The sequence below is a fragment of the Fundulus heteroclitus genome, chromosome 12, assembly GCF_011125445.2.
Source record: "Fundulus heteroclitus isolate FHET01 chromosome 12, MU-UCD_Fhet_4.1, whole genome shotgun sequence".
Classification (NCBI taxonomy): domain Eukaryota; kingdom Metazoa; phylum Chordata; class Actinopteri; order Cyprinodontiformes; family Fundulidae; genus Fundulus; species Fundulus heteroclitus.
In genome coordinates, this window is record NC_046372.1 from 3,956,105 (window position 1) to 3,976,913 (window position 20,809).

Sequence of the window (20,809 nt, forward strand, 5' to 3'; positions counted from 1 at the left end):
ATTAGAACCAACAGGAGAACACGCATCACTCCTGTCTGAATCCTTCTGCGCTGGCTGCCACGCACTTTTTTTTTCCAGAGTTGACTTTAACATGCTGCTGTTAACCTCTATGGCTTTGCAAGGTCAAGCTCCTATTTAACATCCCTGACCTCTCAAAGTCTTACACATCAACTCAGAACCTCAAGTCAGCAAACCAGCGACTGCTGTTGGCTCCAGTAGACTCGTTTTAAACCCCTTGGAGATCGCTCCTTTCAAGCCATCTCATCTTGACTGTAGAAGATGCTGCTTCTGTATTTTTGTTAACAGCACTCATTTCTTTAATTGGTAGCTGAAGACTCTTTACTCAGTCAAGCTTTTTAGGTTTGTAATGTACTTTTATTCTCTGTGCTTTGTTGTCTTATTGCATGGTTTGTATGTTATTTTAAAGAACGCGGTGTTCTATTTGTGAAAGGTGCTCTATAAGAACAATTTACTTACTTTTTAAAGAAGGCCATTCAACATAAAATAACAGTTTTACCCTAAAGGAGGAGACATTTAATCAATAACCAAATCAGGAATCGCTTCCCTGCATCACCTCGGTGTCCTTCAGCAGTCCGTAGTGGTGAAGCTCCACATCGATGGCGGTTAACTTCACGGTTTTAAGATGGCATTTATGAATATGAAGTTAGCCCGTGTTCTCTCGCTGATGCATCGATAAAAGGCGGCGACTCAGCAAAGTAGCGCGGTGAACGTGCGCGCTCAGCGTGTAACACCCACGCGCACGCCCAAAGGATTTCTGAATCACTCTCTTATGAACTGACTCATCCAACCTGTAGGGACAACTGTGGTAAATAAAGGAGAACTCATTTTACACGTCAGGCAAATGTAAGTGCATGTATGGAAAAGAAAATGACTTCAAAACTTGCACTTTGCACCTTTTTAAAAACAGCAAAAAGTTACTCTTGAAGCTATTTTCATTGATGTTCCTTTTTTTTAATGTGCCTCTCATTGAAAGTGGAGTTATTACCGGCATCAACTTCCTGGAATTATTGCAAACCCAGACTCCACATAATTACTGTGTGCTTTTAGCTTTAAATCAAATGTAAAAGAAGAACGTGCAGATTTGTCAAAATAAAAGTTGGAGCTTAAAACCATCAACAGGACTGTGCATTATGTCTTCTGTTTGTTATTTAATCTGAAATTACATCAAGATTATAAAAAATGATGTCTGATCTAGACCACGTCTCCAGAGCTTCAAGCCCCAAACAACAACAATTACAAATAAATCACTGCGTTTTGTACAAAGCCTTTTTTTCCCTTCCAACGTGTTTTTGTTAGAAAAAAGTACAACAACGCGGGACTGAAATCTCTCTCCAGCTTTTTTGTCGACTGTAAACAATAATTACAGCATTACAGTGGTTATTTCTCAGTCTGTGGTGTCCTTTTTGAAGTGTTTAGTAAAGAAATACAACTGCTGAGGGCTTCTGTGGCTCTCTGGGGTTCATTGCTGCTGTTTCCAGTCTTTTTCACTGCGCTCCAAACTTTTTAAAATGAAATTCCTCACCCGGAAAATATGAATTTTAATGTATTTTTGCCTTTTACTCTTTGTTGTGACTTTAAAAATTAGACCTAAGGTGTTGTTTTCTTAAAGTAATGGCTTTATTTTAATTAATTGATTTAAAACAGTTGAAGCAAGCTGTTTATTCCCTATGGCCCACATAAGTTTAACTCAATAGTAATCCCGACTAGAACCTGACAATCTTCGGGGGGAGCTAAAGATTAGGGTGATGGCAAGAGGGCCTTCCAACCGCAAACACTTGGAGCTCGTCACCAAAGATGAATGATAAAACCAAAGCTGTGGAGATGTGCAAAAAGCTAGTTAGCAATTATTGGAAGCACATGATTGATGTTTAAAAACAATGGATGTTTCTTTAACTACTGAGGAGGGTAAAATAATTTTCAACTTGTCCTTCGTTAATGCAACTTTTAGTAAACAATTCAATTCAATTCAATTTTATTTATATAGCGCCAAATCATGAAACATGTCATCTCAAGGCACTTTACAAAGTCAAGTTCAATCATATTATACAGATTGGGTCAGATTATACAGATTGGTCAAAAATGTCCTATATAAGGAAACCAGTTGATTGCATCAAAGTCCCGACAAGCAGCAGTCACTCCTGGAGAAGCATAGAGCCACAGGGAGAGTCATCTGCATTGTACATGGCTTTGCTGCAATCCCTCATACTGAGCAAGCATGAAGCGACAGTGGGAAGAAAAACCACCCATTAACGGGAAGGAAAAACCTCCGGCAGAACCGGGCTCAGTATGAACGGTCATCTGCCTCGACCGACTGGGGTTACAGAAGACAGAGCAGAGACACAACAAGAGAAACAAAAAAGCACAGAAGCACACATTGATCTAGTAATCTGTTCTACATTAGATGGTAGTAGCGGGTGAGCCGTCTTCTCTGGATGATGTCACAGTTAACAGAACGCCAGACCAGGTGTACCTACTATGAAGAAAAAGAGAGAGAGCAAAAAGTTAAAAGCTGAAATGACGACAGTCATTTCAATGTAATACAATGCAAAACTGGAGAACAGTAGAAATCAGTAGAGTGAGAAAATTAGACCCTGATGTCCTCCAGCAGCCTAGGCCTATCACAGCACAACTATAGAGATAGCTCAGGGTATGAGCCACTCTAACTATAAGCTTTGTCAAAAAGGAAAGTTTTAACATTAGTCTTAAAAGTAGACAGGGTGTCTGCCTCACGGACCAAAACTGGGAGTTGGTTCCACAGGAGAGGAGCCTGATAGCTAAAGGATCTGCCTCCCATTCTACTTTTAGAGACTCTAGGAACCACCAGCAGACCTGCAGTCTGAGAGCGAAGTGCTCTGTTAGGAACATACGGGGTAATCAGAGCTCTGATATATGATGGAGTTTGATTATTAAGGGCTTTATACGTTAGAAGAAGAATTTTAAATTCTATTCTTGATTTAACAGGAAGCCAATGAAGGGAAGCTAAAATTGGAGAAATATGATCCCTCTTGTTGATTTTCATCAGAACTCTTGCTGCAGCATTTTGAATCAGCTGAAGACTTCGAACTGCATTTTGTGGACTTCCTGATAGTAAAGAATTACAATAGTCCAGCCTTGAAGTAACAAATGCATGGACTAGTTTTTCAGCATCACTCCTGGACAGAATGTTTCTAATTTTGGCGATATTCCGGAGGTGAAAAAAGGAAACTCTAGAAACCTGTTTAATATGGGATTTAAATGACATGTCTTGGTCGAAAACAACACCAAGATTTTTAACTTTATTACCAGAGGCCAAGTTAATGCCATCCAGATTAAGGGATTGATTAAACACAGATTAATATTTCCAAATGTATACTCCCGTCATATTGTATTGTCTTTTGAGAGATGTTTTGAGAGATGCATTTATTGATATAGAAAAGCTTGTTAGTTTGAATGAAAATAATTTACGATCTACATCTGTCACTAGTATAAAGATCTTCATTAATGTTAAATTCTTGGATACTATCTGAACTGCTGCAGCAAATTAGTTTAATAGATAGAGTCGATGCACTAGAAAGGCATGACTTTCCCCAGTCCAGATTCCCTGAAAAGTTTTGAGTTTCTCAAATGTACTTAGGTGAGCACAATAACTGGCTTTTTCTCCCAGGCCAAAGGTTTATGAGTATTCTGCTTGCTACCTCTCTTCACTCTTTTCAAACTCCCACCTTACATTTTTTTTTTTGTAGCCTGCAGCTCAAACATCATCACACAAACAGCAGTGAAAGTGGATCAATTTGTTCCCATTTGTTCAATTGAAGTGAACTCTTCCCCAGTTTCCCCTGGTTACTGACCCAGCCAGCAGGACAGCCACCTGCAAACCCTTAGACACAGAGAGCGAATGAGAGCCGGTGGCGGGGGAGGAGGGAGAGGCAAGAATGGGAGAGAGTAAAACGACAACCATCTGAGCGAGCAAATAGGCATCCGTGGATAAGAGGAGCAAAACATTTAATGAAAAAAAAAAAGCGCTAAGAGAGCAGTAAATCAGGGGCCTAGATGAAAAAGGTATAAGTCTGAGATAACTAGGATTTAGAGAGGAAGCAAAAAGCACAATAGGAAGTTTGACATAGGAGCAGAGGTGTTAGCAGGCAATCCACTGTTCAATCAAATTGGAGTTAAGTGGCTAAATAGATTGTCACCACTCCGAGCCGGCCAAGGAACCGGCACAAAAACAACTTTAGCAATATACAGCCAAGCTTTAGGGGCAGCAACGACAGGCAGTGTTGTTTTTGTTTGGATAAACTCTGGCACGCAAAATCCAATCGATGTCTATAGCAGCGGTCTGTGTTTTATTGAAGAAAAACAAGAAGGGTAGCAATAAAAATAAAATTATGGGAAAGACTATTTTCCCCTCCTGAGTATCAAGGGAAAATTGGGATAAAACTTTGTTTTACAATGTATGCTTTAAAAAGAAATGTATCATCAACTGTGTTAACCTATTTAGATATTTGCTATAGAAATCCCTTGTAACTGATATAAATATATATATAAAAAAATGTTTAGAGTCTAAAAACATTTAGCATAACCAGCGACAGGGGCTCAAACAACAATTTTTTTTACCTCCTTATCACTTCCATGATGCAAACATTCACAAAAAACAGTCCTAGTTTGTGAAGAGGTAATTTAATCACTTCCCAGTTGGGCGTAGATAAAGGTAGCACCCAGCCACGTTAGCTGTGCGAATGACGGCAAATACAACCCGATCTCTTCACATTCAGCTGCAGTGAGGGGGCCTCCTTCTCCGGACTCTGAAGGATCAATTTAGCATCGACCGCAGATGCGTGAAAGCAATAAATAACTCGCTCCTGGATCAACAGACATAAATCATTTTTTTTCATCTGGCACTTTTGCCTGCCCCCACTCAAATGCAGCCCTGGGCATCTGCCCATTTGAACCATGTCAAAATATCACTAACCACAGCGATAGGCTTTGTAGAGAGGAACACACGTACAATTTAACCATTTGTTCCTTAATTACAGTAACTTTGAACTTTTATGAAATATCTATAGATGTTTTTTTTAGAAGATCAGAAGATATCCAAAACATTGCTTTATTTCCTAATAAAATGTTAATTTATATAATTGTTAAAAAAATATATAACTAAGTGCTGACTAACTTTATCAAAATGGTTTTCACATCCTATGTATTCTTATTAATTCATCTAATTAATAACAGCCACAGATGATCTTATGGGAAATGAAAAGCAGGATGTGATGACGGACTCATTTTATTTAGCGATCCCTGTGACCCTTAGAAATCAAAGAGGTTTTGATGGTCTACCGAAATTCAAGACTGCTTTTATTCTGTTCAGAGGTCCGCGTCCTGCAAACATCACATCTATTAAACTGGTAAAATTCTACCCCTTGTTTCCCCCAAAAATCGTCACTTTAAAGCAGATCTCTTTAACAAGATCATTGCATTCATACCAGAACACGATGAATGAAGCCGCAGTTGTTTTTATAACTGCATTGTAGCATATCTTCTTTACGGACGGCTGCCTGGATATACCACAAATCACCTAGGACTGGGTTATGGATAAGACAAAACAATGATATGTTTGGAGGAAATATGACCAAAACCAACGGTAGAGGAAGGTATACGGTTTGGAAATGGAAAGGCTCTAATTCAGGATACTTGGGTCCTGATCGTGTCCTGATCTGATCTTTAAGAGAACGTGAATAAACCACACATTCATTATCAGCTGTTCTGATGCATTTTCTGCATATACCTTTGATTGGATTTCAGTTTCCAAGATTAATAATGACACTGTAAAAAGTATTTGCCCCTAACAGATTTATTTTGTTTTGCTTATTTGTCACCCTTAAATTATTTAACCCGTCATAAAAACCGTCCAAACCTCATGCCACAGCGGGTATAAGTCTGGTCTGCACCGCTGCGTAATGTGCTCCGGCTTAACGTCACAAACTAAAGATTGGGCATTCTGCCTCAGGGTAGAGAGAAGAATTCATGGTTCGGTCTATTACAACAAGTCGTCCAATTCCTGAAGCAGCAAAGCAGACCCAGACCATCACAATACCGGTGCTTGTCCGTCAGTAGGATGTTCTCTCTTTGAGATGATGTTAGTTTATCTCCAAATGCAAGGTGATACCCTCCGAGTTCAACTTTTGTCTCTTCGGTCTACATAATATCTTTAGGTTTGAGGATAGAGAAGATGTTTTTATTTTTTTTGGGAAATACGTGATCGGACCTTTGTTTTCTTTTAACTGGCTCTCCTATTCATGCCATTTCTGCCCATTCTCTCTCCTATTGTTGAGAGACAATTGACCTTAACGGTGGCAAGCGAGGCGTGCAGTGCTATAGATTCTGTTCTTGGTCGTTTTGTGATCTCCTGGATGAGTCTTTGATGCGTTTTTGGAGTAAACTTTTGGTCAGCTGGCTAATCTTGGTAGGGTAATCACTGTTTATTGTTTCCTCTATCAGTGGATATTGGCTCTAACTGGTTTTGATAAGAGCGTGACATTAGCTTTTTTTCTCTCTTTTTAATCTTTTAGCCCGGTTCATGGTGCCAGACGGGTTTTATTTTTGGTTTCTAGAGTCTGCAGGTCTGGCATTGATCAGGCCTAGGTGTGGCCAGTGAAGTCAAACCGAGCTTTCCAAAAAAAAAATATGGTTAATCACAGTCAATTTGTTGGTCATGTTGTGAAATCTACACTTGATGGAGTCACATTTCCACTGAAACAAATAAAAATACATTTTTAAATCCTTTATCAGGGGAAGTCTTCAGGCACGTCTCAGGAAACATCCAAGAGCTTGTTTTTTTTTTGTGTGTGGATGAATGCAAGTATTGAGCATAATTTTACAAAAAAGAGCAATATGTATTACGTATGATGCATTCCAATCTGAATCATACGATCAGAGTAATACTTTTATCGTGAAGAAGCAAGCTCTTGGTGCAGTTGCAGCAACACTCCTTGCACGGATTGGCCTGCTCGGTATCAACATGAGGGCTGCAGCCCTCCACAGCCTCAGCCCCATAAAAGGAGGCGTTTCCTGTAAGTGGCTTGGTTCTGTTTAGTTGGGGTCAGACATTCTGGTAATTTCTAAAGAAGCTGCTGAACACTGTTGGACCTTTTAGTGGAGAAGGTCTGCTTAAAAGAGCTGCGTTGCTGTTAATAATGAACTCCTCTTAGTGTAAACGCCATGAAATCTTATACATGTGTTGTTTGAAAAAAGGTTTCATTATCTTTTGTTCTTTGAAATCTAATAAAAGTAGATAGCAGGGGAGGGTTTTGCCTCTTTATATTAGTTGAACATTTCTGTTCGGATATTAGATACCATATCAGTGAAATGTGTGGTGCAATTGGGGTAAATCATCCCTCGTAGTTTACTCTTCATGGAGTGAGATTAAAGCTTGGGAAGGCTTCAGAGATCTACGATTTGGAAATAGCAGGAAGACTCGAGAGTCGTTTTGGAGCTAACGAGTTGTGTAAACAGTCACTTTAGAGCTGATGGTCCTCATAGAAGTCCGAAGTGAAATGAGCCGAGACCTTGGCAAACGCCGGAAGCTTCAGGGCTCTTGTGGATCACCAGTCTTTTATTTCTCTTTTGCCTTTATTCCTTTTCTTACTGATCTTGCTGTGCTCTACACAATTATTACATTGCTGCAAACAGGAAGGTATTGTTAGAAGCCTTTCTTCACTACAACAAAAAACACAATTTAGCTAAGGAATCAGTGTTATTTACTATAAAATCAATTATCCTCTCTCTTCTTGCCGTTTTTTTTTTGGTCCATCATACAATTTGTTTCTCACTTGTCTCCTCTTTCAGCTCAGGCTTCTTTTATTCACTCCCCTGGGACCCCTTCTCTCCAGCTCTTTATCGCCTCTCCTTCTCCCATCTTATCTCGTCTTGTTGCCTCGCGCTCCAACTCTCCGGAGATCCCCGTAGATTGTTTCAGAGCAAGAGACCAGATAATCACTCCGCAGTCATCATGTCAGCTTTTCTGTTCTTTTTTTCCCCCTTTTTTTTGTTCTCTTCTCCTCTTCATCTACAGACGCTGTATTGATGCTGAGAAATGCTTCGCCTGTAAGAAGGCACAGTGTGTAATACGTTGGGGTTCTTTGGTATCTGAATGTCTGGTAAACTAAATAACAAAACAAACAAAAAAATGTTTTTATCGACTTTCATGTTTTTTTTTGTTGTTGTCAGGAACTTCTTGCACACCAGGTGCATAAATAATAGTGGAAAACAAAAAAATATTTAATATATTTTGTCGCTCAATTTGTTGTAATTTGATCACATTTTAAATCATAGAGCAACACAAAGGAGGACTATGTAAAGGGAAAAGAAAGGGTTTTCTTTAGCTGTTTTTAAAAAATGTAAAAAGTTGTATGGATTCATGTGCATATGTTGGACTTTACTTTGTAGAGCCCTGTTTCTCTATGGTCATACCTGCAAGTCTTTTGTAGTTTGTCTCTACCTCCTTTTGAACATGTAGCGATCTGCATTTTTTTTAATAATCTGCTTTGCAAAATAACTCAAGCTGGGTCAGATTGGGTGGAGAGCATCTTTAACCATCAAGTTGTCACGGGTTCTCAGCAGGATTTAGGCCAACATAGCAAAGGTGGACATTTTCAGTCCAAAAATGTATTAATAGCATTTCATAGCTATTATTAAATTGATAATCTTTCCACTTTAGGTGTTTATGTTTAAGGGTTATTTCCTGCTGAAAAGGGAACCATGCCCCAAGATTCAAGTCATCTGCGGCCTTTAATAGGGTTTTTTTCCCTGGATTGCCCAGTATTTAGCTCCATCTATCTTCCTATCATGTCTCACCAGCTTCCCTGTTCCTGCTGAAGAAAACCAACCCGACAGCACGATACAGCCTCTACCATCTTTTGTGTTGAGGATGGGATGTTCAGGGTGGCTTCCTGTGTTAGTTTTGCTGCTGCACATTATGTTTCGCATGTTGGGCAAAAAGTTTTCATTTGGTCTCCTCTGACCACAGCACCTTCTCGCACATGCTTGCTCCGTCTTCCACTTGGTTTTTGGCAAACAGAGCTTCTTTTTTAATCATGCCTTCCTGCTAAATTTCCAAAAAGAACACTTTTATGTATTGCATTACCATGTCCTGTAGTCAGATGCTGCAACCCGAGCTGTGAATATCTGCAGCTCCTCCAGAGTTGCCATGAAAAGTCATTGGCTAGTTCTTTGATCAACGCTATCCTTGCACGTTTTGTAAGTTTAGCGGGACAGCCATGTCTTTGTAGGTTTGCAGTTGTTCCATACTTTCTATTTTCACACAATGGATCGAAACGTGTTTCTGTGAGATGTTCAAGGCTGGGATTTTGGTTAACTGCCTAAACCTTTCCCACAACATTTTCCCTTAATTGTCGTTCCTTTGTCTTCATGATGCCGTTTGGTTCAGTAACAAATCTCTGAGGCCCTCACGGAGCACCTGGATTTACCCTGAGAATCAGTTGTATAGTAATTAATAGGGAAATATTTAGGGTTATCAGAGCTTTGGAACTTAATTAAAATGCAAGACATACTCGGTAGATATTCATTTGTATCAAATTTTGTAAAATATGTATAATTTTCATCCTATTTCACAATTCTGTGCCATTTATTGTATATGTTGGTCTTTTACATAAAACCCCAATGAAACACATTAATAGTGGTTGTAACCTGACACATCGCCTCCTTGTGAGATTTTTTTTTTAATGCACACTGCGTGTTCTGGTTCTTTGGTTAAGCTGCTCAATTCATACCTAATAAGTAGTAAAGTCATAAAGGAGATCCCAAAAGCCCAAGGATGTTGTCTACAAAGGTCAGACAACTTGGCAAAGAACCAGCGATGTACTAATCAATTTTCCAGTAATTACAATTGGACAGCTTTGCGTTGAATGGCTGATTTGTGGTCAGAAGGTCAAATATTGGAAACTCTGCCATTTATCCTGGTCATTAAATGCATCAAGAAAGAACACGCTCTCTCTCTCCTCTTTAAAGACAAGTTCTGTCCTGGATTTTTGAGTTTAAAAATACTTATGATTAGGGACTAGGGCTGGACAATAATTCAAAAACAATCAATTAATAGACGTGTGGTACGATAGGAAAAACATGGTCAATAAAAGGTTCAATAGAAGAACAGTTTTCCTTCCGGCCTATCATGTAGGTTGCTGCATCCTCCAACCAATCACAAACGCAGACCCAAGAACGATCGGTCACGAAGCCCCGCCCCTTAAGAGTTCAGCGAGCACACATTTCTTTTTAAAAAGGTGCAGTTTTGATAAAAAAGTTGGTTGAATAAAGGGTTCAGTTTGAATTCAGTGTTTGTGTATCCTTTATCAAAAACAGGAAATTAAGCAACAGCATAAAATGGCTGGACTTAAGATATGTTTTTCTAGATATATATATTAAGATATATAATTCTAGATATCGATTAATATGATTCCTATTTTATCGATATGCTTTGTTCCTGTATCGGCCAGCCCTATTGGGGATATATACATACACAAATGTCTGCAATCTCCTCAATTTATGTTTGGTGTTTGTTACATTTAATTGCAATATTATAGGAATATGGGTAGAAATGTGTTGTTTAAACCTCTATATCAGCAGGTAAAGCATGATTGGTGTTTCTTGATAAAGAAACGGGTTTAATTGTTTTTTTGTGTGCAGACTTCAGTGTTTACATTATTATGGCGAGGATATTTAGTTTTGTCCTGTTTTTTTTTTTTTTTCATTTGCTTCTACAAAAGGTATATTTATAAACAGATATTGACTAAAGAAATTGTATGAGTGGCAGGTATTTTGTCAGCAACAGAAATTCCAGCTGTTGAGATTTATAATGTTTTGCAATAAATTTTGCATTAAGCCACCATTAATTTTTCAACTAATAGTGCTTTTATTTTCACCATTTCTTCAAATCCTGATTAGACAAATTTAGGCTTTTCTGTAGATTGCTCTAAAGAAATTCCAACTAATGCTGTTTTAACCAACTACTAACATTAGCTAAAGATGGATGTTGAAATTAATTACCTGCTTAATGGTTCCTTCATTTAGCTGCTTTCTTTACATGAATTGTAGGTCCGTTTTTAAGTGTGTACAAAAAAATTGATAAAGTAGTGGGAAGACCTTCAGAGTCTGGAAAGCTGTTGCTAAAGATGACCTTAAAAGAAAAGAAATGTTCTGTTTTCAAAGGTAAAACCAAAACAAATGAAAGCCAGGGTTAAGCCTTCGACAAACCAACGTAATTTGTCTTCTTTGTAGCAACGCGTTTAGGTGCAAGACTAAATTCTATACTATTTGGTCTTCTCTTTCATGCATGTTGTGTCTGGTCTGTTTTTCCAGTTTCCTTGCTATGTGAGTATAAACTCTTGAAGGAGACTTTTACACATATGAAGTCTGCTAGACTAAACACGCAGAAGACGTGTTCGTCAGGGCCGAGCAAGCGGGTCCAGCTGTCCTTCTCAGATCCAGAGAAATCCTGTTTGTGAAATTGTGAAATTTCCTTCTCAAACTGGGCGGAGGTTCTTTCCAAGGCTCGACCTGTGCTTTGAATTACGCCCATAACATTTCACAGATTGACGACACTCCTATGTGAACTAACAAGTTCACAGCAAAGCATTTTCCACCAGAATGCGATTTTTTTGACAATAAAATGTTTGTTTGTGTTAGATTGAGGTTGCTGTGACGCTTTTCCCCCAAAAACATTGAGCTCCATCTCTTCTTTGTCTCATGATATAATTATTGTCAATTTTTATTGACAATAATTATATTATATTATAATTGAAAGCAGATGTTTACATGTTGGGTAAAAATTACACTTGGATATATTGTAGCTCCTTTTTTTTTTCATTATCTGACGGTAAATCAGATTAAACTTTTCCCATTTTAGATCTTTCAGATTACCAAAATCATTTCTATTAGCTATATACCTGAATAATGAGAATCTTTTATTACTTTAATAAAAACTCAGACGTTAACATACAGGACATTTAGATTTCTATGCCTTTAAACACTTTGGGGTAGCCCAGATGTTGACCTCAACAAGCCCGGTTCATCCAATTTCCCAAACAAATCTATGGAGACCTCCACCCATCATGTTGTTCAGAAAGGGGAGGTTCTGTATCCCAGAGACTATTGTTACAGTTGGAGGAAAAAGCAGGGAGCGTGAGCACCAAAATACCTGTGAAGTACAGGGTTAGCAGCATCATGCCATGTCGGTGTCTTACTGCAGGAGGGACTGGTGCGCTTCACAAAATAGATGGCATCACGAGAAAAGAACATTATGTGGAAATGTATTAAACACCCTCTCAAGTCATCATCGAGGAGGTTGAAGCTTGGCTTTGAACTGATTCTCCAAAAGTAAAATGCCTCTAAGCGTTCCTCCAGACCGGTTACAAAGTGGCTTAAAGAGGACCAAGTCCATGTGTTGGCGTTAAACAACCCTGAGCCCAAACAGGAAACGTTTTACTCTGATTTAATGTCAGAGTAAAACATTAAGACTTGTTGAATTCATTTTCATTTGATTTATAAAGTTATACCAGCTGAGCGCTGACATCTACCCCCTGTTAGTTCAACACACCTTCTGTGAAAATCATAGTTTCTAAAGCAAGGAATGTAACTTAGTCTTTTGGCTCACAGGTAACCAATGATATTTTCTTACAAGTAACTTTTTAATGTTTTATTTGGTTTATGTGGTCAATTAGGACATGAGGTTCAAATGTTATACTTTATCTTGTTTCCTTGTTGGGTTATTTTGGATTTGTTTGTGTGTGTGTGTGTGTAATTATTTGTAGTAATTATCTGTGTGTTTGTTTCAGGTGGAGTGGATAGAACAGCAGGTGGTGAAGCGGAGGATCAAGAGGGATTACAAACCGGTCCCGCCCCTTTCCCTGACAAGCACCGCCCACACCAGCGTGGCCCAAAACAACATTTTCTACAATGACGCCAAGTGGAGCAGTATGTGGTACATTGTAAGTAAGCGTTATACTTAGGACTGTCTTCTTCCCTCTTTTCTCCAGTTTGCGGGTCAAAAGTCAGACGGTGTCATGGCGTGGCCACGATTACTGTTGTGTGATTGGAGCTGAGGGGTTTATCTGGGTTTTCGCAGACATAAAACAATCATGTCGTTTTGATGGAAAATTGTCGACCTTTACTTTATAAAAAAAAAACAGGGTCTAGGCGAAGCCTGGTTTACACCGGCTGCATGTTTGAGGATATCGCAGCTGTTTACATTCATCTTCAGGTCATTGCACTTTTAAGTATGCATTTTCTGGGTGTTTGTAAGCAGATGAGTGTTCTCGGCTCTGTCAATTGTTAACTCCGTTTAGATCAATTCGATACTTTGACCAGAGTTTTCTAAGGTTTTCTGCTGGGAAATGAAAACTCTCTGAACATTCTGTGCATGTTTTTAGGTTTACATTGGATTTCAGGTGGGATGCGTCCTCTCATTTCCAGGAAAAAACCCCCCCCTGCTGTACAGCTTGAGCAATGAAAATGGCTTTTTCCAACCTAATGCAAGAGCAGCAATTTGACAGTTTCATAAGTCGGTAAAAGGTAAAGTGAGCGTTGACAGTTGTGCACCTACATTTCACTTTGACCTGGAAGCAAATAAAATACGACGTATTTTATGCCTATGACTAACATTGTCGTTGAAAGATAAAGGATTGCCAACTCAGACTAAAGGCGCCTGTGTAGCTACCGCAATCAGGTAACTTTATTACATCTCGCACACTGTGTGAGATGGCTCTAATAAAACCCTGGCACTAATGTTTTGTCATGCGGCATAATATAATTTTGAATTGTCTAGTGAGTTGGTAATTGGCACTTGAAATCTGGCTGCAATCTAAACACAGAAACCTGCTTTCAACATTCTTAATTTGTATTTTTTTGCTGTAATTGTCTCTAGAGAGTCATAGGAATTACGCTTAAGCTCATTTGTACCGTTAGGAACACAATAAATGGGATTTCTTTGCAGATAAAAGGCATGCATATTAATTCAACACATTCATCTGCAAAATGATTTGCTGAAAATCTTTAGTATGCAGTTTTCTACGTAGGAATAAGGGGATTGAGACTTAAATGTTGTCATAATATTTTATGATATTTGTAAATACTAAAGGTGACAATAAAAGGTACTTAAAATATCTCTTTGGCTGTAAACGTGACACTGGATACGATTGGATCTTTGAAAACAGTGTTGGTGAGTAGTAAAAGTACATCCAACGGTAATTTAATTACAAAATAAAAGTAACTAATTCTTTAAAACTTCTGGGGAACAAATTATGAATTTAAACCATATTTACTTTTAAAAACACTCTACATTGTGTATCTGCTGTGAAAATCCGAGGCATCAACATTTATTTGTATGTATTTCTAGTGTACGGTGTTTGTTGCCTTTTCCCTCCCAGGGGTGCCCGGCCGTGGGTCCTCAGAGTTGAGCCTCTTCTAGCAAAAACAATCCCGCCTTAATAATCATTGCAGCTGGAGGTGGAAGCTTTGGCTTTCCCTGCCAAAACGAGACGATTTTTTATTTGTGACCGCAGCCTACAAGCCTTTAGAGCTGCCTCTGCTCTGACGGATTTGAGTGTGGTAGATTGCTGGAAATACACGCAATATGTTAGAGGTAAAAAGACACAAATATGATTGCGATGTAAAATGTTTGCAAGGTGTCCAAACGTTGTTGTGCTCCATAAAAGAGCACAACAACGTGTCTGCCACGAACTCATGACGAGCCGCCGCTGCGCTCCCTTTGGTCATTCATAGATCCCAAGCGGAGACGGCGATATCCTGCACCACTGTGAACGTTCAGAAACGAAGCCCGGAAGAGCGGGACGACGACGGGAGCTTCGGTGCGTCGTTGGAGGCAGCAAATAAGAATGAAAACTGTGTTGCAAGGCCACCGGTCATTTCAGGGTAGCGATTTTTAACGTTAGCTGAGCAAATGCTTCAAATTTAGGTGACATATATCTCACTTTGAACGCTGGAGATAGGCACCACCAACCCCCGCGACCCCATGAAGGATTAAGCAGGTTAGAAAATGGATGGATGGATGGATATATCTCACCGTCTTGTGTGTATTTTTGAATCCTCCTGCTGGCCGCCAACACAAGCCTTGCATCATCACTGCATTACTCCCCCTACCCACGAAGTTGGCTTTCCCCCCAAACAAGTCAGCTGATGTGGGCCTGTAAGAGGGTATGGACAAAGCAAAAAGACGCCCTTATCCCACCTTAAAGTGTTCAGCGAAAGGCGATAATATATACAATCTCTGGTAACATATGCAGGTACTAGCTTGCAGCAGTCATAATAACTACAGTAGGGGAAAAATTGCTACCTTAGACGTACGACGGGCCTCACCGTGCTTAATCTGAAGCGTTTCAATGTGTGCGCTTTACCTCTGTACGTTGAAAAGTAATTATAAAGCGCCTGGTTGTAATTAGTTACGTTACTATGATTAAAGTAATCTAAATACTGCAGTTATGCTATTATTACATGTTAAATGGAGTCATAGGGCTACGCGACATTCTGGAAAACGTGCGATATGGGAAAAATGTTGGTAAATGTTACAATAACGAAATGACTTCTGGTACATAAAAACTTAGCTAAACAATGTTAGTGTCTTTCTTTTTTGGTTTATTGCAAACATAGATCTCGGGTAGTGAGTAGTCCATCCAGCTTCTGGACAAAATAGGAAATCCATAATTTCTGTCTCACCAGCAGGGTTCAATCATTGAACCATTAAACCAGATTTTCATCCCTTTTTTTTGCCGCCCCATTATAATGTCTCAGCTATTCTGCATATGTGTATTTTTTATTTCTGCGTTGTTGAAATCTGTATTGAAGGTGGGCATATAGGGCAGGTAAAGTCCATCAAACTGGGCAAATACATCATCACAGGCAGAGTGTGAATGCAGTGCGCTTCTACACAGTGACATTATGCTGCTGTAATTTGGTCTAAAAGTGAAAAGTTAGAATATGGCAGAATTAGTCTTTATTTTTTCGGTGAGAAGTTTAAGTTTAGATCCGTTTTTGAAGATTGATGAGAATGTTGTCTGTCTTTGTTGTCATCACCTCTTTTCAAAGTGTGTGAAAAGGCCTGGGGTTTTTCCTGTGTACCAGTTTTGTTGTCTTTTCTAGAGAATTATGTTGTAATTTTTCAAATGCAAATTAAACTCATCTGCCTCTTAGGTAGTCTGTCATTGCTGCACTATGAGTGACACACTGTGAATCAGATGTGCTGCCGCTCAGTGAGCGTAGGAGTTGTAGTTGGAAATCATACTTCCTGCTCAACAACTTGCGGCTTCCTTTTAAAATGCAAACTCAGCTTTATCTCTGGTGATATCAGGCTCAAATGTTGGATATGACACTACTGATAAATGCATAAAATTCCTTTTGACTGAATTAAATGAAGCTCTCTTCACGTTTTAGTTTATGCTTTCTGGAGTCTGGCCAGTTTGACCAGGTTGAATCAGACAGGGGAAAAAAACCAAACCTCTCCAAACAGGCTTGACACAAACATGTTTGAACTTGTTTATGTCAGATTGTGCAATGATTGAACCTCGCATGCTGTGAATCTGCAGGACGTCACGTGGGGATGGTCTTAACCTTTTCCACGTTTATTAATTAGTCGTCTTTCTCTCTTCCTCAGCACTGCAACGACGACGTCCACAACTGCCAGTCGGACATGAACATCATGGGCGCGTGGAAGAGGGGCTACACGGGCAAAGACGTGGTGGTCACCATACTAGACGACGGGATCGAGAGGACCCACCCGGACCTTTCTCAGAACTACGTGAGTGTGTATGTATGTGCTTGTAGGGCGACCATGAGCGGCAGTGTGTGTTCATGTTGGGTGTGGTCAGTGATGTGAAAGTGTTGATCTTTGGTAAGGACCGTCGCTTACGTGTGAGGTTTGGGTAGCTTTATGAATGATGCTTCAGTCTCTGGGCTTTAGCTTTATGTTGTGTCTTAAAAGGTTGAGCTTATAGAAAATTTTTTTTTTTTTGGTAATCAAAGTCTTGTTTTAGGTAAATTGTTTAAAGCAGGAGGGAATCAGATAAGGAAACTGTAGTTTTGGTCAGATAGTCGTGCATTGCGGATTATATTTCAGTGTTAATCTTCCACATTTTGTCAACTACAAACCTTACAGGATTTATATTTTCTTTGTTTTAGACAAACGTCAAGCAGTACATATCTGTGTGGTATAAGGAAAACGACACATGGGTTTTAATGTTTATTTCTTCCAAAAAACATTTTCAAAAGAGTGCTGTGCAAAATCCAGCCGAACCAGCAGCAAGCAAAACTAACGGATAAATCTGTGAAGGCCTCAGAAGTTTCTTAGGGAAGAACAAACCGAACCAAGAAGACAACAGCGACCCTAAATACACTATAGCTGCAATGAAATGGTTCAGATCAGACCTCAATCTAACCAAGGATATGTGGCAAAACTGATGCTAGCAAACGCTCTTCATTCAATCGGACTAATCTGGAGCTTTTTCCACAAAGACAAAAGGCAAAAATCTGAGTTTCTGGATGTGCAAAGATGGAAACACGACTCTAAAAGTCCTACAGCTCTAGTAGGACCTGGTGTAAAAAGAGTATTACACCAGGGTTACCAAACACAAATGTATGCCTCACTTTTCAGATTTTCATTTAAAAAAACACTTGGAAACTGTGAAGCGTTTTCCCTGGACGTCACAAGTGTGCAGTACTTCCTGCTGTGCTGCTGCATAAAAAAAATCCAGATAAAATCCAGTGAAATTTGCACATGTGACGAAATGTGAAAAGGTTTAAGAGCTTTTCGTACTCTTGCAAGGGGCTGCACATGTTGTAGTACATCTGCGGTCGCATACCTTATATGGGGATGCTGAGGCCAGACATTTAGGTAAACATCTCGGCCTGAGGCTGCAGGTAAGGCTATCAATCAGAGCGATTCCTTGTGTTTGACAGCGCTGCAGCTATTAGCTACTCCTGATGCCAGGAGTTGTTTATGCTGAAGGCTGAAATGCTTGGCACGCTGGATTAAGCATGATTGCACTCAATTTACACAACCGTTATGACTGTAATGTGAACCATTCGATCGGGTTAGAGAAGCGCTTTGAGGATCCGTTAACGTGACTGTGTTGGACCTAGTCATCGTGTTGTCTCTCCCCATTTTATTACAAGCTAATTATGAAGTTTCGTATACTTGATTTCTATCTTGGTGTCTTCTCCAGGATCCTCAAGCAAGCTATGATGTCAACAGCAATGATGTGGACCCCATGCCGCGATACGATGCAACCAATGAGAACAAGTAAGGAAAACACGTTTTCATTATAAGTATCAGTCGTGGGTGGGTGCGTTTTTTTTTTTTTTTTTTTTGTACTTGCATCTTCGGTGGCTCTGTGCTTTTTTACAAACAGTTGAGTCCTACTGATCCATTAGTTGAGTCCTGACTTTGTTGTGGTTCTGCTGAGTAACACAGAGAGTCTGATTGTGACACTTGTGGGTAGCTTGTGGCTTTTTTTTTTTCCCCCTCTGGAAGAACGTGAACGTGTGAGTGTCTGTTTAAGAAGGGGGGGAGAAAAACAAACTAACTTGTCTATGCACTTGTCTTGTGCCAGCTTGGCTCCGGCTCAGCGAGTGATCTACACCCGCTCCTCCTCCTCCTCCCTTTTTCTCCTCTTTGATTGTGGGTTTGGCTGCAGCAACACAACTGTCGTGGCAGCGGATCAATCCCTGCTGGTGATGCACTTCTTAAAGAGACAGACATGAGGGCCACAGATGCAGCTTAACGAGCTGCGGGTTGAATTCTTAGTTTATTATAATGTTTTGTGTGTTCTGGCTATTTTATGGCCTCTCAAATTAGTATCACAGAGTGGGGCCTGTTTTTTTTTTTTTTCTTTCTTTTTAGTTCAACCGTCTTTAGTGAGAACAGGTTTTATGTTGATGTGATGTAACTGGCATGCTCAAACCGCTCATCATCGCAGGGCTCCTACGCAGTTTAGAAAGTTTGGTAAAGTATGGAGAAAGAAGAAATATGTGTGAAAACTTTTTTTTATTTTCAAAACTTTATCCCTTCTTCTCTTTTCTACATGACAAAGGTCTACGAATGCTAAATAAATACAATAATTAATTCTTTCTTTCACTAATTTGGTATGATATGATCTCTGATCGCATCTTGATTTTAACGTTTTACCCATCAGTTTTTGGTTTTTGAACATACATTAAAAAATAAAAATGGGGCCCGTTTTGCCTCTAGACTGTGCTGGTGGTTCTTCAACTGGGTCTAAATGCCAAAAAAAAACACACAAAAAGTGCTATTTTTAGGTGTCTTACAAACCAAATAAAGGTACAAAAGTTCATAAACTGTCCATTGAAGAATCACATTTAGTCAAAAGATACTAGATATAATCATTAAGTCCGAAGGCTCTAGATTTTGAAGAACAAAGCTCATCCAAATAATTGTAAATAATAAAACAAATATTACGTTCTTTCATTATTGTCAGACCTGCAGATAAATAATAGAACCAAAATACTATTCAAGAAGTAGTGCAATAATTTGTTCTGAGGCGGACAGAATATGTTACAAGCAATGCTGGAAAATATGAAATGATTTAGAAAGTATGGAAAATGTGTCGGTCCCTTATTATTAGAGAGGCGCTGATCAGCTTTGAGGTTGGTTTCTGAGAGGCATTTTTTTAAGCTATGGATTGGTAATGAATATTAGATTAGATGGTTGATTTTTGGCAAAACAAGACATGCTGGAAATGTAACGTTTATTAATCTAACAAACAAACCCTGGCACCGCCTCTTCATGCTGGTCACCAGCTTGGTGAGACCACTGTTGGGTGGCTTTAACATTATCAACTAGCATTTGTCACAGTTTAGTCGGTGGGGTGTTGCTGGTAGTTCTGGAAGAATCGGCACGACCAAGCTGATCCCACACGTGTTCAGTGGGGTTGAGGTCAGGGGAGAGCAGGCAGGCCAATCTATCTTCCCTTCTCCCAAATTCTGGAGGTAGTCTCTTCTAAATCCCGCTCTGTGGGGGCGATTATCGACACCATAGGAGGATAGAGTTTGGTCCCTAAGAGTGAAGAGATAGAATTGACACTGGTTGACCTTTGCATCTGTCTCTGATGAGGACTCCATCACTCTGCCTCCCACATAAGCCGTTTTGCTCTTGCAGGGGGGTGATAGGGGAAGTTTTTCATGGTCACAACCTGGATACTCAAGTGCTACTCAGCCTACAAATTAGGGCTGCAGGATTTTAGGAAATCTTCCAATTGCAATAATAGTATGTGTGTTTCAATGGTATCCGGCACAATGTATGCCTATTTTCTCATTTCCTCTGCAGTGTGACCTTTAGCATTCTGCTCAAGGTCATTTTTTTTCACAAGTTGTTTTGTGCTCTAATGATATTTTTTCATTGGGCTTCTAGGTAAATCCATGTGGTCCCAGAGATTTTATAAACTTGGCCTAAGACCTATTAGAGAGTGGCTCTCTTTTATCAATAAAAACAGAGAGTACTGATATAATTCTTTGAAACAAAATATACGGCAGATTCCTAAACAAAACGTGCTTTATGTATATTCAGAAATATTTGAGAAACGACGCAGAATTAACAGGCTTAACAGAAATGTTCCAGAAATAGCTGTAAAGATCTTAAAATGGTGCCTTGGAACGTCTAGTATTGTGCACTAACCAGAAAACAAGACGTTCTAGTGGCTTTCTCTGCTGAAACCTGGTTCTGGTTTAGCAGAGAGATCCACGAGTGACTGCAGCACACAGATGTGACGACAGTGGA

The 20,809-nt window shown here is 39.5% G+C and overlaps 1 protein-coding gene across 5 annotated transcripts in view; it reads left to right on the plus strand.

Moving 5' to 3' along the window:
* The window catches only part of pcsk5b (proprotein convertase subtilisin/kexin type 5b), a 115,139-nt gene that overhangs the window by 18,963 nt on the left and 75,367 nt on the right, over window positions 1-20,809 (plus strand). For all 5 annotated transcript variants that reach the window (XM_036143761.1, XM_036143763.1, XM_036143765.1 and 2 more), the window contains exons 3-5: window positions 12,843-12,995; window positions 16,673-16,816; window positions 18,240-18,316. In XM_036143761.1, coding sequence (XP_035999654.1) covers window positions 12,843-12,995; window positions 16,673-16,816; window positions 18,240-18,316 — 374 coding nt within the window. The remainder of the gene's footprint in view (window positions 1-12,842; window positions 12,996-16,672; window positions 16,817-18,239; window positions 18,317-20,809) is intronic.